This window comes from Vicugna pacos, chromosome 1 (assembly GCF_048564905.1).
Source record: "Vicugna pacos chromosome 1, VicPac4, whole genome shotgun sequence".
NCBI lineage: Eukaryota > Metazoa > Chordata > Mammalia > Artiodactyla > Camelidae > Vicugna > Vicugna pacos.
The window spans coordinates 2472041-2497190 of record NC_132987.1 but is presented as its reverse complement, the minus strand read 5'-3'; the positions used below and the strand labels follow the sequence as shown (position 1 = coordinate 2497190).

The window sequence follows — 25150 nt, the reverse complement described above, 5'->3', positions numbered from 1 at the left end:
AGTGCAAGGAAAAGGAGTCTTCTCTTGCCAACGAGGTTACGAGGAAGGATAACATTAGTGACTTTCTTTTTGCTTGATCATGCCAGAGAGAAGAACAATTTGGAAAAACCAGAAAAATCCCCATCCATGCCACAGGGTCACCACCTGTGGACTAGGAGGGTAAAGGAGGTCTGCCCTGGAATATCACTCTATACACAGGAAACACCCAACCAAGGAGGCTGATTTCAAGACATCAAGTTCACACTTCTATCTGAAAAAATGGAAATGTTCTTCCTTACGCAGTGTTTTTTAAAAAATCCTTTATGATTTGTTCATATGTGGCATATACAATGAATTTCCTTCCCCAAATAAAAATAAAACATCCTTCTTTGAGGGATCTTGTAGCTTTGTGCTACTAGCTACCACCTGCAGGGAGTCAGCTCCCAAACCTGCACCATCTTCAGACCCACGTGGGCAAGCCCCCAGGTGGCAGTCTCCTCTGGATTCTCCAGACACCCTCAGCCCAACATGCCAGCATCCCATTCTGCCCCCATCCCGCTCCTCAGTCTGATTCCCCTCCGGTGAACTGAGCTTGAAACCAGCGAACCCCTGCCCTCTCCCAGTCCTGATTATGCTCTTGAACGGACTCCCTCGGGGCCCCTCTCCTCAATTTTCACCACCACTGCCTCCTCATCGCCTTCCTGTTACAGTAATGGCATCCTACCTGGATTCCCCACCTCCACATCCGTCCCCTCCCACCCACCATTTACAGGGATGCCAAAGTGGTCTTTCTCATACTCACCCCCAAGGGCTTCAGTGTATCAAGTCCAAACTCGCCGGACATTAGCGAAAGGCTCAGGAGAGTACCACGGTCAGCTCCCCGCTGTTGTCCGGCCTCCTCTACCCCTCTCCAATCTCGCTGGACCATCCCGTCTGCTGAGTCACTGGGAATTCCCTGTCCTCATGCTGCTGTGTTTCCGCGTGCCACTCATTCTGCCCAGAGAGCCCTCGTATCTCTTCTCTGCTGGTGAATCCCTATTCACTCCTTGAGGTTCAGGACAGAGTGAGAAACCTTTCTTGTGAGAACTCGACTCTCTCCAGGCGGGGGAAAGCCTTTCCCCTGTAGTGGAATGCAGCTCAACGTAGCACTCAGTAATATGCATTTTGATTATTTATTTACTGGTCTGCGTCTCCCAGCTAATTATAAGCTCTTCTGGGGCCAGGCCCCTGTCTTTTTCATCTTTGTGCCTCCAGTACCCAGCATGCTATTTGGCGGATCTGGGGCACTTGCTAAATGCTTGTTGAAAAAAATGAATAAAGTAAAGAATGAAACTTACTGTGTCCAAATCAAGTTCATACTGATCTGACATTTTCAAAGTTAACTAGTCAATACGTTTGACTTGCGCACATGTGATTTATAACACAGGATGCTGCATCACACACAGAGAAGTGCTGAATGTGGCCTCTGGCGTCAATGACTTGTAATCTGGGGATCAGATAAATATGCACAAACATAAATGCTAATTAAGAGAGAGATTATTTCAACGAACTGATAAAAATGGACTTCTGAAGGCCATGTGGAGTGAGCTGTAAATGAATGAAGTGGAGATTGGTGACAGGGGCTGGGGGTGGGGAGGCCACTGTGGCCTGGGAGAGGGGTCTATGGGAACTTCCACATTGCAAGTAGGGGAAAAGAATCAGCAACAGTGGTTCCAACAGCAAGGAGAAGCTATTGGCTGAAATTCCCAAGAAAGGCTGGCTTCAGACAGGATTCCACCGAGTGCACAAATACTGTCACTTGATTTCTCCTTCTTCCTTTTGAGGTGTCAGCTTCTGCTCCTCTTCCCCCACGTTATCACGTCATCGCCCTTTCCAGGTTCTTTTCCTGAAGAGGACCATTTGCGGACCTCACAGCCTCACAGATCTTTCCCAGAAGGTTCCAGCAAGCATACATTTACATCTCGTTATGCCTGATTCACTGCACACCTTCCCTGAACCAATCACTATTGCCACAGAGATGAGACATTCTGCTTGATTTAAGCTAAAGTGTGCCACCCCAAACTGGGAAAGGTCACTGGCAGCTATCTAAGAGATGGCTGATACCAAGAGAGGCTGGTTGTTAGGGATGTACATGGTACCCGGAGAGCTGGCATGTCGCTGGTGGTGCAGCTGTGTGTCCAGGGGATCATGGCTGATGCACTGCTCTGTCCTTCCCCTAGGCCACAATGCTAAAAAAAATTCTCAGGATAGGCAGCCGCCCCACATTACCCTTCTCTAAATCTTGGCAGAAGAAAGAGCTCTGGATTAAAGATCAGACTCCTGACTTGTGGTCTTGGCTCTGTCAAGACATTGACTTTCCGATTCTCAGTCTTCTCAACTATAAAATGTGGGTAATGACACCTGAACTTCCTATGCCGTCAAGAAAGTCAAGTGAAGTTACCAGTTTGGAAGCCCTTTCAAAAGCATCAGAACCACCGGTCACTCACGCTCAGTGCTCACGTCTGTCTAGTCTTCATTGTGAGAGACTAAGAAAGTTAAGCCCACACACCTGCTCCCCCAGCCCTGGATCCCTGCACCCCGCCCCAGGCAGTCCCGCCGTCTCCAAGTCCTCGTGTGCTCCATATCAACCCTGATGCTTTTCACTCGAGGAATGGGAAATCCCACCCAAAGGGCTTTGGCAGCAAGACACAGTATTCTCTCATTGTGAGGAGCCCACAGACAGGGGGTTCCAGGTGCAGGATGTCAGGCCTGCCCCCCCAACACTCAGGACTCCGACCTCCCACTGGGCTGCTCTTCCCCTCCACCTGGCTGCTCGAGGGCTGAAGTGGTTCCAGGAATCACAGGCAGACAAGAATTGCTTCTTCATGTGTGTCTCTTCTTTTCAGGCTAGGAAACCTTTCCAAGAAAAATTCTTAGATCTCGTTGATTAGAATTGCCCACAGGGCCACCCCTAAAACAATGTCTGGCAAAGGGGATGGGGGGTGCATGTCCCCACCCTGGGAACAGCCCTCAATAACTGATGAGAGTGTGGGAACAGCACATGCACAAGCACCAAAGCCCCTACCCCGAGGTGGGGATCGCTCTGTGGTGTTTACTCGGCCCTGGCATCCAGGATGTCTCCAGCCCAGTGACATTCCAGCTGCCCACCATGCTTGCTGGCCGGACAGCATGCCCTTGCAGGCTGCCCTCCTTCTCTGACCTTGCTTCTCCACCCACGGTGGTACTTCCTTCACCCCTTGACTTCCTGTCTCAGAGTTGGCCTTGGGTAATCAGAGATGCTCTGCACCAAACACCCAACTCCTCCCTGAGTCCAGAGGCTCTGCATGCGACATCCATCTGCTTGGAATATATGTCCTCTCTGTTCATGCTCAGTCTCCCTTGCAGTTGCATTGTAAATGCCACTTCCTCCAGAAAGCCTTCTCGGAGCCCTTGTCCAGCTGATGCCACCCTCCCAGTGTCTGCTCTCCTCTCTGTGCATCTCCCCAACAATGGCTGTGGTTTAATTGATTGTGTCGTGATTTGCTTTACATGGTTATCCCCAACCAGACTGTGAGCTGCTTGGGGCCCCCACGTTATCGCTGGCTCCTGGCACGATGCCTGACACCAAACAGGGGTCGAGGCTGCTGGGTGTTGGGAAGATGAGCCTCATGGAGACACCAGTTGAGGGACACTCACAGACAAAGTGACCAGAGCTTTGCGTGAAAAGGATCTTTGATTCACACAACTCTTAATGGAACTCATTATAAATAAATACATTTATTTCTTGGGACAGAATATAACTTTTATACATGGAAAGGATGCCCATTGTCTGAGGGAGAATCTTACAGTGGCTCCCTTACATCTGTAAAAATGCCATTTTAATCACCTTTTAGTTTTATTTATACATTACAGAGCTCCATCACAAATCCACCATTCATCCCTTCCTTCCTTCCTTCCTTCCCTCCCTGCTTACAGGGCATTGTACCTGGCAGGACCCTATGACTATCTGCTGTCAACTCTTTTCGAATGTTGAGAGAGATTCCACTGTGGGTAACGGCCCGGGTTCCACCTCCCCTCAGCAGCACCCTCGCAGTCAGCTTTGGCTCTCGCTGACAGGACAAGGAACAGTCTAGGAAACCCACAACTGCCTTGAATTGAGGGCATTCCCTACGCTGTCACTCGGCGCTCAGTGGGACACATCTCCCTTGGGGACGGGTGGCGCGAGGCAGGGTGAGAACAGGCAGACCAGCAGGCACGCCCGCCGTCCCTCTGCCGGCAGACGCACTCTTGCTGCCCCTCAACAAGACCCCTCCCTCTGCACGGGGCCAGGGCCGGTTGTGCGGGGTGGAGGCTTATATAATTTGGAATCCTTCTTTAAGAACAAGTACAAAACTCCACGTAAGCACGTGACAGAGCTTTGGAAGGGTCCAGGAGCGCGAGGGCCTCTGAAGTTGCAGCTGCACTGGTTTCCCGTAACTCAGCGTCTGACCCTGAGTCAGACTGGCTGGTCCTCCCACCAGTGGCCCCTTGACCTCAATGCCTTGTTTACGTTGCTTTTTTACTCGAGAGGGCCTCCCTCCGCCTCCTCCTTCAACTCCTGGCCCATATTTTTCCAAAGTTTGGTCCCACAGTGGCTCCTCTATTCCACCTAGCAGAAAGCCCTCCCCACCCCGCAGGCCCACTGCCCCGTGCACAAGCCCAGGATACGGCGCCCACTGCAGCTTAGAGGGCATCCTGAATTGCCCTACGGGGGGTGTATATAGGGGAGTCTTGGGCACAGGGACTGTTTCTTCATTGGCATGTCCCCTCAGCACCTACCTAAGCTCTGGGTGCCGCAGGAAGGAGAGGAAATGAGGAGAGGTGTCATAACAGCAAGATGACGGGGCTTGGGGCACGGCCGACTTGCTGGGGTCTAATCTGCCCCTGAGCAGTGTGGGGCCGTGTAAGTCAGTGCTCGCCGAGTTCTGGTTCCCCCCTGACACATGGATGTAACGACAACGTCCATACCACATCACTGCTGTGAGGATTAAGTAAGCATTTCTTCGTTCACCAGTATCGACTGAGCCCTCTCCAAGGTGACTTTTTTGGCACCAGAGGCTTGGAATACATGTGAATGAGCAAGATTCCCCTGTGGGCTTCTCACAGTTGAGTTGGGAGATGGAAACATAATGTATCAGGATATTATTTTTCCTCATATTTTATTTTTTCTTACTGTTTTTTTGCTCATACACATGTAATTTTTGACTAAAGTATAGTCAGTTTACAATGTTGTGTCAATTTCTGGTGTACAGCATAATGCTTCAGTCATACATATACACACACATATTCATTTTCACATTCTTTTTCATTATAGGTTACTACAAGATATTAAATGTAGTTCCCTGTGCTGTACAGAAGGACCTTGTTGTTTATCTATTTTATGTATAGTAGTATCTGCTAATCCCAAACTCCCAATTTACCCCTACCCATCCCTTTCCTCCTCCAACCCCGGTAACCATGTGATTGTTTTCTATGTCTGTGAGTCTGTTTCTGTTTTATAAATAAGTTCATTTGTGTCTCTTTTTTTTTAGATTCCACATATGAGTGATATTGTGTGGTATTTCTCTTTCTTTCTGTGGCTTACTCACAGCAGACACACAACCAGAGCAGAGTAGGAGCTCCACGAATGGGTGACTGACAGAATGAAGGAACTCAGAAGAGAAAATGATTGATTCTGTGGTGTTGTGTAAATACATTTTATATATAACCAAGTGATGGTGTGTGGGAAGTCACAAGAGGCTCCAGGTTAAAGCAAATGAAACCAAGAGGAGAAAGAGAGCAAGGACTGGGGGAGGGAGGAGGAGGAGCAGGGGAGGGGGAAGAACAGGGGAGGGGGGTAGGAACAGGGGAGGGAGGGGAGCAGCAGGGGAGGGAGGGGGGCTCAGGGAGGGAGGGAGGAGTGGGCCTAGGACCCACCTGGCCCAGCGTGCATTCCATGCCACCCAGGAAGTCTGCGTCCTTCAGCCCGTTGTGGTTGCTGCTGATGTCGTGGACCTCAAACCGCAGGCGCTGCACTTCCTCGAAGTAAAAGTCCACGGTGAACAGTTTTGAATACACCGGGTTTATGCAGGTGCGAATCACCTCTGTTCTGTCAACCTGCCGAGAGAGAGAGAAAGATCCTGTCAGTTATCCGGGCATTATCATCACCCTGCAGGGGGATTAACCCCACAGTGCTGCGTCTCCTTCCAAACTGGACAAGTCCTCCACCAAATCTCTGGGAGAACAGTTTGGAAGTCTTTCAGGATGCACCTTCAGAGAGCCGTGTTTCAAGGAGGAAAATCATAGACAGAACCGTCTGCAGCTTTGTATTTAAGGGTTTGGAGCCTCCTGTATCATTAAGTAACAGGACGACAAAGATGGAGTGAGAGTGAGGGTACCTGGAAACTTAGGCTGGGAAAGGGTCTGAGGGCTCATCTGGGCTCAGGAGGAAGAAATCTGTCCTCAATGCCTGGTGTCCAATGGGCACTGAAGGGGAGATGACCACGCAGATGCCCTGTGTTTGCCACCCCTGCTCTGATGGGAGGGTCACAGTTCATGACCCCCAGCATAATGACGAGGCTGTGAAGGCAAACTGCCAGTGGTCCCCAGGGGGCCTTTCACTGGGTTTACATGGGATGTTTACGGAGGCGGTTCAGTCCCCTGGCCCCTGTGACAAGGATGCTCCACCCCCCCCACACACACATCTGCCACTTTCTGCTCCACTCCGTGCCCCGGAGGCTGCCCTCTGGGGTCTGGGTGGAGTCCACCACAGGGAGGACTGGGCAGGGGCTCAGCAAGCGGGAAAAGGGAAGGCCCAGCCGTGTCCCCACACCTCTGCAACACACCATCCGCTAGCGACGCCGTCCACAAAGGGAGGCTCCACCGGGGCCTGGTGACACAGCCCCTTCCCTACCCCGGCCCCTCCAACCCGGCTGGGAGCGAGTCCTGCTGTGGCCACAGCACCTCTGCCCATGCTCACAAGAAGAGCCCCCGCTGTGCAGTCTAACCCTCGGGTGCACCTCCCCGGGGACGCCATCTGCTTCCTGCCCGGACCCCCCACCACTAACATTCTCCTCCGTCTGCTGTAGGTAAGGACACTCAGCACGATTTACAGTCCGCCAGGCCTTATAGGACCAGGGTACAGGTAAACCAAGCTCCTCCAGGGTTTCTCAGCAGGAGACACCCATCCCTCCAGTTCACAGGTCCTCGGAGCCTCCGAGTACCGGCAGCTTTCAGAGGGCAACACTGGTCAACGGATACTCCCCGGAGTCATTCATGAGCGCAAACTGTGGAAAACATTCCCCTGCTTTCATTAGAGTACAGGGAAAGCCTCTCAATTAAATGAAAGGAAACCATTTTTGACCATATCATGCCTGTACACATCATCCAGCAAAGAGGATTTGATAGATTCCTGCATTTCGTGCTTTCCTCCCGGCCTGTCCCTTCCTACGCAGGGCCCTGGGTGAGGGAGGGTCTCCTGGAAGGAACACCATCTGCTCTTCCTTGTGGGGCCAAGAAGGGGAATTTTACGTCCCTGTCCATCACACAGAAAACCAACCCACAGCCGCTGCTGACTAGCTCTTCTTCAGACCAACGGTGGACTCTTCCCATGAAGACTCAGCTTCCACCTGAGCTGAATTTTACACTCTTTGAAATGTTCATTCTGGTGGGGGCAGGACTGCGTATGTTATTGGCTGATTGTGTGGGTGCAAAGATCTACTGTGTTGGCGTAAATATTTTTCAGTTAATAAGAGATCACGGTTTTGATTAATTGTAAAAATCAAGAGGTCACAGCCTGATAGTCAGCAAGTTCATGCTAACTTGGAGGTGTTTTATTTGTCCCACTTGAAAGTAGTTTTCCCTTCATTAACATAAAAGAGGTGCTATTTCTATTGCCCCCTCCCTCTGGGAAAAAATCAGATTATCTGGTAACCTGGGGCTACATTCACACATGGTACCAACTGGGGGCTGCCTCGTTCAGATGGGCATTTTCCAAGCTCTTCACCCTCAATAAAGCCCCCCACTTGACACCTGGAAGCATTTTTGCATCATTTGGTCCAAATTCATAGAATCAGGAGTAATATGACAAGAGATTTAATTACATTCATGTGGTGCCTTTTGGTAGAGGATTTCAAAATAATCCCTGAGAAGTAACCTATAGGTAGATTGTCAAGGCACAGAAAAGGACCCTTCTCTCCTCGTGGATGGAGGAACAGAGTCCAGTGACACATCTGAAACAAAATTCTGAAAACCAAGTTCCCTAAAGGATGCAACACCATGGAACGAGGTCACGCCAGGAAATGGGATCTTAGGAAATGGGCCAGCACAAATACCAGTCAGGGAGACCTCACAGCCAGCCAGGCTGAGTGCTCGGATGACAGACATCGCTGCTCGTCCCTGGATGGAACAACTGGTACTTCCCAGCAGCATCCCTGACGCCAGCTCGACAATATGGTAGCCCGACGAGCAGCTCCCAGAAATGAAGCACCTGTAGTTAAAGAAGTTTTGGAAGCCGCCCCACAGTACCTGTTCTTAGAAAGCATGACGCACAGCACAGTCCACGAAAGGCCCCCGAGGAGTTCTGCAGCAAATCCACAGGCTCACTTGTCTAAAAGGGTCCAAACTTATTTAACCCTCCTTCTTCCCCTTCGCAGAATACAGATACTAACGTCCAACAAAGCACAGACACTCTTCAAAGAGTTTGCACTACACTGTTAAGAAAATAGACCTCTTTTATTTTCTCTCAGAGCAAAGAAGCTACACCAGTGGGACAAGCTGACTTCACACTCCACACTTGGCACAGCAGACACGCCCTGTTTGTTCAGCACTCATTTATTAAATTAATGAACAAACGATAAGCCTCTGAGTGTGTTCAGTGTCCAGCACCATTTCCTGATGGGCCCTGCCTCCCATTTGCCCCATGTTTCTCTTGGCCAGCTTCTCTCCCTGACCTACTCGGCACAACGTAGAGTTTCTACATGAAGCCAAACTCAAGTCACCATAAATCTCATCTCATCATGAAACTCCAGCTCAGAAGCAGAAGACAGGATGGGACAGAGCGCTGATGCCAACAAGTGTCGCGGGCCCTGGCTGGGCAGACCCGGGGATGCCCATCTGTCAGTCACCAGCCACACATCTGCATTCTCCTTCCACTGTGACCCAGCAACCAGCACCCCCTCCGCTGCCCCATCTCCATCTATTTCACTTTCTGCTTTACGAGTCCCTGAAAGACTTGCTTTGAATCCAAGGAAAGGCCAATGTTTGCTATAGTTGTTAACTAGAGATGGAAGCTGCCGGCACCGGGTTGAGTGAGAGCCTGGTGGGACAGACACCCAGCATGAAGGAGGCACAGGCTCTTGCTGAGTCTGCCCCGCGGCAGGCTGAGCGATGGAACGTTCTAGACTGTTGTACACGACCACTCCCTCGTCACCTGTGGGACTCAGGCTCTTCCACATCCCACAGAGCTCTCCAGATGTCTGTATTTCCCCTCCTATTCCTGTTTATTTCCTCGTAAATGGCAGAGAGAGTTTCTGATAAATGAAAAGGTCTGGTAATCAGAAAATTCACCTCAGTGGACTTTTCAATTCACTGCCAACCACCCAGGCAGAATGATTCTTTATGGATGTACCAGGATAACGTCTTTACCGGAAGAGGTCAAAGTCCTTCTCTTTCTTTTTCTCCTTCCTATTCTCAAATTCCTACTTTCTCTGTCTTTATTTTATTATTATTATTTTGTCTCCTTTTTCAGTTTTTTTAGGTAGAATTATTACAGTTTGATGGCACATACACAGTATATTGCATGTAAATACATATATACAGTATACTGCACATTTTTTTAGTTTACGTATATGTACTAAGTATTGCTTCTAAGAACAGATTAGATCTTTAGCTTTTTAAACTTACACAGTTATCAAAGGAATAAACCAACTACAAAATAAGAATCAACAGAATGCGGTAATCCAATCATAAAGGACAGTCAAATATGCTTACACATATTCAAGAAATCAAAATACTAATCAGCTCATTTGTATCCCTATTATTATTGTCATTATTTTTTAGATTCCTCATATAAATGATGTCATATTGCATTTTGCTTTCTCCTTCCGGCCCATTTCTCTTAGAATGACAATCTTCAGGTCCATCCATATTGCTGCAAATGCATATTATTTTATTCTTTCTTATGGTTGAGTAGTGTTCCATTCTGTATATGTACCACATCTTCTTTATCCAGTTATGTTGATGGACATTTGGGTTGTTTCCATGTCTTGACTATTGTAAATAGTGCTGCTATGAGCATTGGGGTGCATGTGTCTTTTTGAATTTTATTTTTCTCTGGATATATGCCCAGGAGTGGGATTGCTGGATCCCATGGTAAGTCCATTTTCAGTTTTTTAAGAAACCTCCATAATGTCCTCCATAGTGGCTGCACCAATCTACCCTCCCATCAACAGTGTAGGAGGGTTCCATTTTCTCCACACCCTCTCCAGCATCTATCATTTGTAAACTTTTCAAAGATGGTCATTCTGGCTGGTGTGAAGTGATATCTCATTGTAGTTTTGATTTGCATTTCTCTGACAATTAGTGATCCTGAGCATTTTTTCATGTGCCTATTGGCCATTTGTATGTCTTCATTGGAGAACTGCTTGTTTACGTTTTCTGCCCATTTTTGGATTGGGTTCCTTGTTTCTTTGATATTAAGGTGTATGAGCTGTTCATATATTTTAGAAATTAGTCCCTTGTCAATCACATCATTTGCAAATATTTTCTCCCATTCTGTAGGTCTTTTTGTTTTGTTGATGGTATCCTTAGCTGTGCAAAAGCTTTTAAGTTTAATTAGATTACATTTGTTTATTTTTGCTTTCATTTCCAATACTCCAGGAGCTGGTTCAAAAAAATATACTGCTGTAATGTATGTCCGTGAGTGGTTGTGCCTATGTTTTCCTCTAGGAGTTTTATAGTATCTGGTCTTACACTTAGGTCTTTAATCCATTTTAAGTTTATTTTTATACATGGTGTTAGAGAATGTTGTAATTTCAGTCTTTTGCAGGTAGATGTCCATCTAGTTTTCCCATTACCACTTACTGAAGAGACTTGTTCTTTCTCCACTGTGTATTCTTGCCTCCTTTGTCATAGATTAGTTGACCATACATGCATGGGTTTATTTCTGGACTTTCTATCCTGATCCATTGATCTATGTGTCTGGTTTTGTGCCAGTACCATACTATTTTGATTACTGTAGCTTTGCAGCATAGTCTGAAGTCAGGGAGCATAATTCCTCTAGCTCCTTTCTTCTTTTTCAAGATTGTTTCAGCTATTTAAGGTCCTTTGTGTTTCCATACAAATTTTAACATTTTTCATTCCAGCTCTGTGAAGAATGTCATTGGTAACTTGATAGGGACTGCAATGAATCTGTAAATTGCCTTGGGCAGTATGGCCATTTTAACAATATTGATTCTTCCAATCCAAGAACATGGTATATCTTTCCATTTGTTTATGTTTTCTTTAATTTCCTTCATCAGCATCTTATAGTTTTTGGCATACAGGTCTTTTGCCTCCTTGGGTAGGTTTATTCCTAGGTATTTTATTCACTTTGGCATGATGGTAAGTGGTATTGTTTCCTTAATTTCCCTTTCTGCTATTTTATTGTTAGTGTATAGAAATGCAACTGATTTCTGTATATTAATTTTGTATTCTGAAACTTTACCATATTCATTGATGAGCTCTAGTAGTTTTCCGGTCACTTCTTTAGGGTTTTCTATGTATAGTATCATGTCATCTGCAAACAGTGACAGTTTTACTTCTTCATTTCCAATTTAGATTCCTTTTATTTCTTCTTCTTCTCTGATAGCTGTGGCTAAGACTTCCAAAACTATGTTGAATAAAAGTGGTGAGAGTGGGCATCCTTGTCTTGTTCCTGATCTTACAGGGAATGCTTTCAGCTTTTCTCCATTAAGTATGATGTTAGCTGTAGGTTTGTCATATATGGCCTTTATTATGTTGAGGTATGTCCCGACTATGCCCAGTTCCTGGAGAGTTTTGATCATAAATGGGTGTTGAATTTTATCAAAAGCTTTTTCTGTGTCTATTGAGAGTATCTATATAGTTTTTATTCTTTAATTTGTTAATGTGGTGTATCACGTTGATTGATTTGCATATACTGAAAATTTCCTGCATCCCTGGGATAAATCCAACTTGATCATGGTGTATGATCCTTTTAATGCAGTGGTGGAGTCGATGTGCTAGTGTTTTGTTGAGGATTTTTGCATCTATATTCACAGGTGATATTGGCCTGTAATTTTCTTTTTTTGTGATATCCTTGTCTGGTTTTGGTATCAGGGTGATTATGGCCTCATAGAATGAGTTTGGAAGTGTTCCTTTCTCTGCAACTTTTGGGAATACTTTCAGAAGGATAGGTGTTAACTCTTCTTTAATGTTTGGTAGAATTCACCTGTGAAGCCATCTGGTCTTGGACTTTTGTTTGTTGGGAGGTTTTTAATTTCTGATTCAATTTCAGTACTGGTAATTGGTCTATTCATATTGCCTGTTTCTTTCTGGTTTAGTCTTAGCAAATTGTTCCTTTCTAAGAAATTGTCCATTTCTTCTGCATTGTCACTTTTGTTGGCATATAGTTGCTCATAGTATCCTTTTATGATCCCTTGTATTTCTGTGGTGTCAGTTGTAACACCTCCTTTTTCATTTCTGATTTTGTTAATTTGGGCCCTCTCGCTTTTTTTCCTGATGAGTCTGACTAAAGGCTTATCAATTTTGTTTATTTAAGAAAATTGAAATAGTACCAACCATCTTTTCAGACCACAATGCTATTAGATTAGAAATCAACTACAAGAAAAAAACTGCAAAACTGCAAACACATGGAGGCTAAACAATATGCTACTACACAACCAGTGGCTCATAGAATAAATAAAAGAGGAAACCAAAAAAATACTTAAGAGACAAATGAAAACAAAAACACAACAATCCAAAACCTCTGGGATGCAGCAAAAACAGTTCTCGGAGGGAAGTTTACAGCGACACAAGTCTACCTCAGGAGACAAGAAAAATCTCAAGTAAACAACCTAACCTTACACCTAAAGCAGCTGGAGAAAGAAGAACAAACAAACCCCAAAGTTAGTAGAAGAAAAGAAATCATAAAGATTGGAGCAGAAATAAATGAAATAGAGACTGAAAAAACAATAGAAAAGATCAATGAAACTAAAAGCTGGTTCTTTGAAAAGATAAACAAAATTATTTTATTATTATTTTTTTCACTGAAGTATGGCCAGGTACAATGTGTCATTTTCTGGTGTACAGCACAATGTTCCAATCATACATACACATACATATAATCGCTTTCATAATCTTTTTCATTAAAAGTTATTATAAGATATTGAATATAGTTCCCTGTGCTATACATAAGAAATTTGTTTATCTATTTTTATACATAGTGATTAACACTTACAAATCTCAAACTCTCAAATTTATCCCTTCCCACTCCCCTTCCCCTCTGTTAACCATAAGATTGTTTACTATGTCTGTAAGTCTGTTTCTTTTCTTTTGTAGATGAGTTCATTAGCGTCCATCTGTTTTTTTTTTTTTAAGATTCCACATATGAGTGGTATCATATGATATTTTTCTTACTCTTTCTGGCTTACTTCACCTCCGCCTTTAAATAAACACGATGCTTCTTTTATGAAGTACGTCTCTTCTACAGGGTCTCCCACGGATGCTGGGACACTGCTCTTGCTCACTTGCCATTAATTCTGTTGACACTGGAGAGCTTACACTGCTTGGTCCTTCATAAGGTACAAGCCCTGTGGTGAGTGGGGCCCAGTCTCTCAGTAGAGAAACCTCCCACCACACCCTCGTCACCATCATTAAATGATTGTCAGTGATAAATATTTATTGTACACCTACATTTCATAAGCATGGGCTTGGCTACTCTCATGATTACAGCTGACCCTGGAACAATATGGGTTTGAACTGCATGGGTCCACTTATATGTGGATTTTTTTTTCAATAAATATCTTGGAAAATGTTTCGGAGCTCTGTGACAATTTGAAAATCTCGCAGACAAACCATGTAGCCCAGAAAGATTGAAAGAATTAAGAATGCTAATTATGCTTAATTTAAAAAATTAAGAATTCTAATTTAAAAATTAGAATACCCAGGGAGTTAAGCATGTCATTAATTAATAAAGTACATGTAGATATTAGTCCATTTTATCATTCACCACCATAAAACATACATAAATCTATTCTAAAAAGTTAAGATTTATCAAAGCTTAAGCACACAAACACTAAGAGACCCTCCATGGCGCCATCTGCAGTGGAGAGAATCTGAACAAGTATAAAGATGCAGAATTAAACCCTAACCCACACAGTTGCTCGTGGTACATGCCGCTCCCCCGGAGTGACTCCACAGCCGCCTCCTGTTGCTACTGCGTTGAGCTTGAGCATTGAGCACACAGTTAAGATGCCACATGAGGCTCACCACCTCCACGTGAGCAGCTGTAATTCAGGTAAACTGCGTATCCCAGTAAAAAGAGACCTGCAGTTCTTGAGTATTTTTCATCACGTTTAGTCCAGTACCAAGAACCCTAACACCAGGGGACCCACAGGCAGTGCCTCTAGTGATGCTGGACGTGCCCCTGAGAGGCAGAGAAAAGTCATGACATCACAGGAAAAAGCAGAATTGTTTGATGTGGACTGTAGACTGAGCTCTGCAGCTGAATGAATCCAGCGTAAGGGCCATTGTGAAGAAAAAAAAAAGAAAAGAAAATTTGTGACACCGTCACTGCCGCTATGGCAGCAGGTGTGAACACCTTGCACACTTTGTGAAATGCCTTTTATTTTGATTTGAAAAACAGCTTTTCTTTGGGTGCAAGGATTGCTGTAAGGAAGGCATACCTACAGACTTACCGATTTGAGGAAAAGCACAGTCATTAGGTGACAACTTAAAGCACAAGGAAGGTGAAGAATCTAAAGCTGGAGAACCTGATGCCAGCAAAGGATGGTTTGATGATTTTAGAAAGAGGTTTGGCTTAAAAATACCAAAAGAAGCAGTTCCTGCTGACCAAGAAGCAGCAGACAAGTTCCCAGACACCATTAAGAAAACCATTGAGGAGAAAGCAATCTGCCTCAGGAAGACAAAAGTGCCACAGAGGACACCTGTCAGTAGGAACAGAATGAGCAAGCAGGACTTCCGGCAGGAAGGGGTGGGGGGCTCTTCCGTTCTGTGCAAACGCAGCCGGGGTTTATAATCAGGACTGCCTTGATCTAGGAAGCTCTAACCCCCAAGGCTTGAAGGGAGAAGATAAGCACAGTTTTCTGGTTGGTGTTGCTTCACAGCTCCTTCTGGACAGGGAGGGCCCTTTTTCTGGATTGGGTCCATCAGTGCTTAGTCCCTGTAGTCAGGAAGCACCTTGTTAGTAAGGACTGCCTTAAAAGTTCTTTACATGTAGGTTGACGCCCCTGGACACCAGAGCCCCGTGATTCAACAATTAAGGTGTTGGGATGGTCAATCTGCCCCCAAACACAACGTCTCTAATTCAGCCTCCAGATCAGGGGGCCATGAGGACCCTTAAGGCTCATTACACACGGTGCTCTCAGGAAAGGACGGTCAGTGCTGGTGAAGAACCCCGACAGAGAGAGCATCATCAGAGTCTGCAAGGACCACATCACTGAAGATGCCATCACTGTCACAGAAGGGACAAGAAAGCCATCACTCCTGAAATGATAAACCCCCGCAGGAGAAAACTGTCCAGATACTGTGTGTCATTTCATAGGATCCATGGCAGAGCCAATCAAGGAAATCATGGCAGAGAATGTGGAGATGACAAAAGAGGGGTGTGTGTTTGTGTGTGTGTGGTTTCAAGATACAGATCTTGGAGAAATTCAAGAGCTAAGAGATCCCTCACCAGAGGAATCAACTTAAGATGACTTAATGCAGACAAGTGTTTCCCAACCAGCGCCAGACAATGAGGAAGAAGACAGTCCCCCAAAACAAACTACCGTCAGACGATCCAGCAGAAGGGTTCTGAGTATCCGAGACCGGTTTTCACTTCTTTTACAAGGTCGGCTCTCTACGATACAGGCAGTGAAACTAAAGCCAATAGTGGAAGAAGGATTGGTCCCATACAGAAACATTTTTAGAGAAATGAAAAAGCAGAAAAGTCAGATGGAAACTATGATGTGTTTCCATAAACTTACACGGTGTGTGCCTGCCTCCCCTTCCATGCCCTCCACCTCTGCACCCAAGGCAGCAGGACCCTCACCTCCTCCTCCTCCTCCGCTGACTCAGCATGGAGACAGGAGGATGAGACCTTCAGGATGGTCTACCTCCACTTCATAAACAGTAAGGAATCATCATGTGTCTCTGTGGTGTGTCCATGTGTGTGTTCATGTGAAAATCTAATGAGTGTATGGCAAGAACTGTGTAGACATTTCTGCATTGTCATCATCATCACCTGCATGTTCATCATGCACAGCATCATGTACTGATTGATGATGGACAGTCTACCCATCATACGAGACTTGTATTGAAATGGAGAGCCTATCCTTACAGAGGCATAAGGTGAGTGATATTTAATATCAAATTGAAGTCTTAGTTTTCATACTGTGTTACAACTTTGCTTTAGAAGAATAACATGACGGGACAGTATGCTTGCCTCCCACTCTCCTCCTCTCTCTCACACAATTGGAGAAATCGCATATCAGCTACCATCACAGGTAAGTGGCTTTTTAAAAAATATAACAATGTTCCTGACGCTGTATTATGAATATGACTGTAATTCTGCACGCCGTAAAGTTTTACAATGAGTCATTCCTTGGGGTACAAGCAAGGCTACTGTCGTAAAGTTTTATAATGAGTCACTCCTTGGGGTACAAGCAAGGCTACTGTGAAGCAATCATATTGATGACACTAGGTCACCATAAAGAATCATATTGCTGCTTCTCTTTTATCAGTGCGTGAATCGTTATACCTGTAAACAAATATGAGTTTCCTTTGCACACTGTCTTTTCCTTTTTGTGTCTAGTGTTAGTACATGTAACATCAACAGTCTTTTATATCCTGTAAGACACGTGGATTGTACTGACATGATTCATCTTGTAAACAGAGGATGTAAACTTACAGTATTGATAAATTCAGTACTATAAATGTATTTTCTCTTCCTTTTGATTATCTTAATAACATTTTCTTTTCTCTAGCTCGATTTATTATAGTAATATAGTATATAATGCATAGAACATACAAAATATTTAATTGACTGTTTATGTCAACAGGAGGTTATTAGTAGTTCAGTTGTGGTCAAAAACTATCTGCAAATTTTTGACTGTATGACGGGATCAGCACCTCATAACCCCCAAGTTATTCAAGGTCAAGTGTATAAAGGAGCAGCAAGTCCACAAAGCTGCAGCTCTCACAGCTCATCACAGGCTCTGGCTAAGTTCCCGACGCTCACTCTCTCTTTGAAGCTACACAACCTGTGTGGGTCCCGGGTTCAACAGGTGAGGAAACCTGATTCAAATATACTGCTTTCCTGTAACAACATCAGCGATTTCAGCGCCTAAACTTGGTCCCCTGGAGAACTGCTATTTGCTTCAGAGAGCAACCTTTTTCTTATGTCTTACTTATTTGCAAATGCTTCCAATTAGCAATTGGTATTCATTTCCATGCATTCTCTCATTCACTCAATGAAGATTTAATGAGTGCCTGTGATTTTTTCCAGCGCTGAGCTAGGCCCTAGGGATTCAGCATTAAACTAGTAACATACGATACCTCCCAAAGCAAGGAGTTCAATTTATAATATAGATGTCCTAGGCAAAACTACTCTGACATAAATCATAGCAATGTTCTCCTAGGTCATTCTCCCAAGGCAATAGAAACAGAAGCAAAAATAAACAAATGGGACCTAATCAAACTTATAAGCTTTTGCACAGTGAAGGAATCCATAAACAAAGCAAAAAGACAACCTACAGAATGGAATAACATATTTGCAAATGACGTGACTGACAAGGGCTTAATTTCCAGAATATACAAACAGCTCATACAACTTAACAACAACAACAACAACAAACCAAGCAACCTAGCCCAAAAATGGGCAGAAGACCTAAACAGACACTGCTCCAACAAACACTTACTTACACATGGCCAACAAGCATATGAAAAAGATGCTCAATATCACTAAATATCAGAGAAATGCAAATCAAAACTACAGTGAGGTATCACCTCACACTGGTCAGAATGGCCAGCATTATAAAATCCACAAATGATAAATGCTGGAGAGGGCATTGTTGATGGGAATGTAGTTTGGTGCAGCCACTATGGAAAACAGTATAGAGATTCCTTAAAAAACTAAAAACAGACTTACCACATGATCCAGCAATCCCACTCCTGGGCATATATCCGGAGGGAACTCTAATTTGAAGAGATACACACACCCCAATGTTCACAGCAGCACTATTTACAACAGCCAAGACATGGAAACAACTTAACTGTCCATTGACAGATGAGTGGATAAAGAAGCTGTGGTGTATTTATACAATGGAATTACTACTCAGCCATAAAAAATAAAATAATGCCATTTGCAGCAACATGGATGGACCTTGGGATCGTCATTCTAAATGAAGTAAGCCAGAAAGAGAAAAAAATACCATATGATATCACTCATATGTGGAATCTAAAAAATGACACAAATGAACTTATTTACAAAACAAAAACACTCACAGACATTGAAAACAAACTCGGGGAGGGATAAATTCGTAGTTTGATATTAGCAGATACACATTACTATATATAAAATAGATAAACAACAAGGACCTACTGTATAGCACAGGGAACTATTTCAATATCTTGTAATAACCTGTAATAAGAAATAACCTGTAATGAAAAAGAATATATGTGTATGTATGCATAACTGATTCACTGTGCTGTATTCCATAAACTAACACAACATTGTACAGCAACTGTACTTCAGTAAAAATAAATACGTAAGAATATAAAACAGGTGTCCTACTTAAGGTCCCATCCATTCTGTGGGAAGCCTTGATGCACAGGAAGGACATTCTGTGGAGCAGTGGCTTTGGCCACCCTCTGTAGAACCCTGCAGAGGAGGTATTCCTGCCCCAGCTCAGAGAAAGACAGACAGGAAACACCTTCTATTATGTGACATCTTTAGATGTACAGCACGTGTGACAGACACAAGTGGCTCTTTGTCACTTCTGGAAGCCCACCACACATATTTTATGTGATCTGCAGCTATTCTGGGAGCTGGGTGTGCTTTGTATTTGTACAGTGAGACGACACACTTTCAGGAATTAGCAGGCTGAGGCTAAAATGAGGCAGATTTTGGCCCCAGAAAGAGATCTCTTACAATCAGAAGAACCGGAAGGAGGAGTGAGACACCACTAAGCAGAAATAGGAAGAGGAGATTTAAGCAACAGGTGGGGGAGGAATGCACTAATTCTTAAGGTTTCTTTCAACTCTGCAATGGTAATTCTGTTCCTGAATCCAAATACAGATTTTTTAAAAAGTTGCTTTGATAGCAGGAGAGTGGATAAGTTTTAATTATCTAGAGGATAAGTTCAGTGGCTACAGGTGGTCCCTGGTTCATTTCTAGCCCTGATTGTGTCTGATCTGACGTGAGATCCCGCTCCCTAGGTACCATATGTTGCACAAACATACACAAAACAGAATGTGTGCACTGATCATGCCTTTTCGTTTTCTTTATTTTTCATGCATTGACATTTTGGGTCCTACTAACCCTGGAGGGACTGGTCAATTCTTAGAGTAAGAAATCTGGGTAGGGTGGGGGCCTTCATACGCAAACCACCCAATCCAGAGCCCACCCCTGCCCCAGTCACCTCCTTTACCCAGCTCTTACACTCTCCACTACCCTAATCCCTCGAGGCCAGGAATCAGACAACCAGGGACAATCCCTGCGCTCTGCAGTTCACTGAAATTAATTCAGAACAGCCAATCAACCTGCCTACCCTGCCTCGCCCGCTCTGTCCCATGAAAACCACAATGGAGGCTCCTATTGGTACCTCACCCTTGCTCCCTCAGCCTGGGACAGACCCCAGGGCTGCCAGAGACCCTGCGTGCCCCATGCTGTCTCCTGTTTAGATGGAAATATGAGTATAGACTCCTTCCTTTAGGACATTTTGCGTCTGCGCGCCTTACCAAGCCTGATTAAAATAATGCCTTCAAGCGTCCCTAGGTTACACTTAAAACTCTAGATAGGTAACTACAGGAAGGTAGGCAGTTTGATAAAGAAGAATCAACTCAAACGGAAATTTAGGGATCACTTTGTGGAGGTGTGTAGCTTTATCCTGGCTTCTGTGGTCAATACAGGAAAGTAGCTGACACTGACTAAGCACCGTCCACCTGCTGCTGTGCGGACGTTACAAGACTCAAGTCTCAGAATGTGACAGTGTGGCAGGCAGGGACGATGGATACCAGAGCAACTGACATGAGGAAATTAAGTAACCTGCCCTTGGTCGGCCTTAAGCCCAGCTCCTGGCCCTGCAGAGCGCAAGGCCAGGCTTTCCGCTCCAGGTTTTATTTAGTTATTTATTATCGTACCCCAGTTACCTCTCTCCGCACCAAAGATGCCTGTCACGGCAGCCTGCCTGACCTTCTAGGTCGCAGACCTGAACGGGAAAGGACTCCACCCACCTGCCCCGAGAGCCTGCCAGATTGCTGAGACAACAGCACATGCCAGGCTTGGTGGGAGGACGAGAAAGCGTGTTTATCATCAGGTTCTACAGGTACAGGAAAAGACAATAAGCTATGAAACTCAGGCTGCTCCCTGTGGATGATGGAGCAGGTGTTTCCTGGCCCTGGTCTCAGGCAGGACCTCCTTATTCACTCAAAGCCCAAGGCCTCGACTCAGCACTCCAGGTGGGCCTGACCCAAGGCTCAATTCTTCGAGTGCTTTTACTTCTGCCTACACAGGTCCCCAGGTCATCTCATCTGCCTCGTGGTTTTAAATAAAATTGCTAACTGATGACTTCGTATCTAGGTGTCTCAAGCCTAGACGTCCTTCCTCCCCGAGCACCACCAAGCGGTGTTGTCCCAGCCCCACCTTGGGCGGCACACAGGTCCTGCCCACGGAGAGAGGCGAGCCTCGAGGAAGAGGGCTCTGCTCTGGCTGATTTTACCTGAAACAAAGGCTGAAGTTCTGTCTAAATGTCTTGATGTCGAAAAACACAGAGACCTTGCTGGGGAGCAATTAAGAAAGGGCCAGGAGTCCCACGATACTAATAGTCAGAAATCCAACAGACAGCCAGGGAACAGGACAGATAAGAAGAGCCCTTCTGGGGTCAGGGAGGTTGCGGGCATCCCCTGGGCCACACTCACTAGGGCAGACTCGAAAGCATCTTGCAAGTCACACCTGATTCCTCAGCAAAACACAGAGGCCTTACTAGCTCAAGGGCATTATGTACAGATTCAGACCAACACTGGCTGAATATCAAGCTACTCAGATGCAGAGATGACTCCCAGGAAGCCAGACTTTCAAAATAAAATCACATTTATCCCTGGTGGTCTGAGAAACTGCATACACCCAAGGCTGAGCCCTCTAGGGACACACTGGAGAGGCAAGCTCAGAGTCACTGCCCTGTGGCCAAACAGGAGACAAGACCGAACCGTCCTGAATTCTAAAAACAGCCTCCAAGCCCCCAGCAACTTCAGCATCTCAAACTTTACCTGTCAAAACAGAGCTTCTGATAACCACTCCTGATTTTTCAAAGAAACATTAGAAAAAAAATTTTCCAAATTGACAGCAAGAAACAAATAGCAATTTTATCACATGAGCAAAAATAAGGAAAATGAACAAAGGGAAACAAAAATCTAAGATAAATAATAAACAAAATAAGATGGAAGAAACAAAATAAAGTATCATACACAGTGCATAAATGTAAACAGACTATTCTCCCATTAAAATACAGAGTCCATCTTACTGGCTTAAAAAGAAACCCAGTTGAATGCAGTTTATAAGAAGCACAGAAGCTAAGTTAGAGAAAATAATAAAGCTTAAGCTCAAGGAATAAATTCAGGAAAATAAAAATCTAAAGAAAGCAGGACTGGTGGTATTAACAGCGAGTAAGTTGGACTTTAAGGTTAATGTGCTTAACAAGGTAAACAAGCCCCGTGTATTTAAAAGTTGCACAATTTGTGATAAAGATATTGGTCATAAACCTGAAAGAATACAGACATATCTAGATAGATAGATAGATAGATAGGTAAAGATATATAAAAAGATCATCTATATGTACAAAACAAAACCTATGCAAGAGAATGCTGTAAAAATTCAGTTACCACTGGACACCTATTTCAGAATGGACTGATTTATTAAATACACAATGAAGAAAATCATAGAGGAATTGGCTAGTACAAAACAATAAGTGTGTATATATACAGACACACACATGTATATATATGTATATATGTAAACATACACATATACACATATATACATACATGTGTATGTTCACATATATGCATATCCTATCTTCATTGAACAGAAGATTGTTTTTCTTTTATGAGAACATTTATGCAAACTGGCTTTATAACTGGCCACCAAGTGAAATTTAATAAAGTTTAAATGGTAGAAATTTTACAGACATATTCTCTAAACAAAATCCAATAAAAATAGAAGTGAAGAATTAAAAAGTGACCAAAAATATTATTTATTTTGAAAGTTAAAAACAAAATTCATAGACCATCCTTGTGTTAAAGGGGAAATAACAGAAATCACAAACAACCTAGAAAGCAACAGAACAAACACTTCTTATCAACCCCTATGAGACTGAACATTCCGCTTTTTGGAAAAAGTGTAGCCTTAAATGCTTTTACTACTAAAGACTAAGGAATTAAAAAATAGAAACTTGATACTCAAAAAACTAGAATAATAATAAAGTAAATCAGAAGCAACTAGGAGGAGAAATTAATAAAAATAGGCACATCAACAAAAGAGAAAATAAGAAAATACAAATATAAGAAAGGATAAATAAATCTGGGAGGCAGTTCTTTGAAAAATAATGTAAATTAAACAGACCAATACCTAGCAGACTGATTATAGAGAAAAGAGAAAGAACAATCACAGATGCACGAAGGATTAAAACAATATTACATGCATATTATTTCCCAAGGCACAACTATTTTTTAGCAAAATATAAATGACTCAAACCTATCTAAGAAGAAATGGAAAATCTGAATAGACCAACTTGGGAAGGCAAGCTTGGGAAGGTGATTAGACATCTAACATGGAAAAGGGCACTGGGACCAGATGGGTCCAAAGCTGAGGTTTATCTAACCTTTAGAGAATAGGTAATTATCATGTTACTTCAATTTTTCCAGGCCATAGAAAAAGCCAGACAGCTCCCCAATTAATTCCATGGAACAAGCATACATTTCCTACCAGAATCCTATAAGGAACAGTAGAAGAGTAGAAATGTATACACCAACCTCATTTAGGAATATAACTATGAAAACTTCACATAAAACACTGGCGGAAGAATCCAGCAGTGTATACAAAAATACACTGTGGCCGAACGGTGTATTCCTGTGATGCAAATGAAGTTAAACATCAGGAAATTTATCAATGTAGTTAATGATATCAATACATTAAAGGGAGGAAACCATGTGATCATGTCTATAGACACTGAAAACAGTGCTACTAAGAAATAGAAAATTACTAAAAAAACCAGAAGCAAAGCAAATTTAAATAGAATAAATAAATAATAAAACCATTTCAACGAAAATCATGAATTAGATAAGAATGTCCATTATTATTATTATTTAATATTGTATGAAGGATTGTTTGAAAACAATATAAGAAAATTAAATAACTGGTAGATATATTGAAAAATATAGTTGAAAATCATCTATTTTTTTGCTGATTATATGATTGTAAAATCTACAAAGAACCAAGACACTGTAATAAAATATACCAGTATTAATAACAGACTTTGATAGATGCTTGAAAATAAAATATGAGGATTAAATACAAAAATTTTAAAAAGCCACTGGATAAATAAGTTGTGGTATACACACACATACAACACACACAAAATGGAATATTAATTAGCCATAAAAAAGAATGAAATACTGCCATTTGCAGCAGCATGGATGGACCTAGAGATTATCATACTAATAAGTCAGAAAGACAACATATGATATCACTTATATGTGGAATCTGAAAAAATGATACAAATGAATTTATTTACAAAACAGACTCACAGGCATAGAAAACTTAAGGTTACCAAAGGGGAAGGTGGGGGGAGGGATAAATTAGGAGTTTGGGATTAGCAGATACTAACTACTATATATAAAATAGACAAACAACAAGGACCTACTGTATAGCACAGAGAACTACATTCAATGTCTTGTGATAACCTACAATGAAAACACAAAAAAGAATATATACAATGTGTATAACTGAATCACTATGCTGTACACCAGAAACTAACACAATATTCTAAATCAATTATACTTCAATTAAAAAAAAAGCTATTGGCTTTTCTCTGTTTTAACAATAAGCACCAAAAAATGGAAAGAGGAAAGAATCCATTTAGAACTGTGATAAAAATAATCGTTTTAAAGTGTTGCAACTACATTCAAAAATCCACAAATGACAAATGCTGGAGAGGCTGTGGAGAAAGGGGAACCCTCCTACACTGCTGGTGGGAATGCAGTTTGGTGCAGCCACTATGGAAAACAGTGTGGAGATTCCTCAAAAGACTAGGAATAGACTTACCATAGGACCCAGGAATCCCACTCCTGGGCTTGTATCCAGAAGGAAATCTACTTCAGGATGACACCTGCACCCCAATGTTCATAGCAGCACTATTTACAATAGCCAAAACATGGAAACAGCCTAAATGTCCATCAACAGGTGACTGGATAAAGAAGATGTGGTATATTTATACAATGAAATACTACTCAGCCATAAAAACCCACAACATAATGCCATTTGCAGCAACATGGATGCTCCTGGAGAACGTCATTCTAAGTGAAGTAAGCCAGAAAGAGAAAGAAAAATACCATATGAGATCGCTCATATGTGGAATCTAAAAAACAAAAACAAAAACAAACAAGCAAACAAAAACAAAGCGTAAATACAGGACAGAAATAGACTCACAGACAGAGAGTACAGACTTGTGGTTACCAGGGG

The 25150-nt window shown here is 43.3% G+C and overlaps 1 protein-coding gene across 4 annotated transcripts in view; it reads right to left on the bottom strand.

Annotated features, from left to right (window-relative positions):
• Nucleotides 1–25150, bottom strand: part of CPNE4 (copine 4) — a 390855-nt gene that overhangs the window by 128850 nt on the left and 236855 nt on the right. For all 4 annotated transcript variants that reach the window (XM_072971211.1, XM_072971204.1, XM_006205278.4 and 1 more), the window contains one exon: nt 5914–6093. In XM_072971211.1, coding sequence (XP_072827312.1) covers nt 5914–6093 — 180 coding nt within the window. The remainder of the gene's footprint in view (nt 1–5913; nt 6094–25150) is intronic.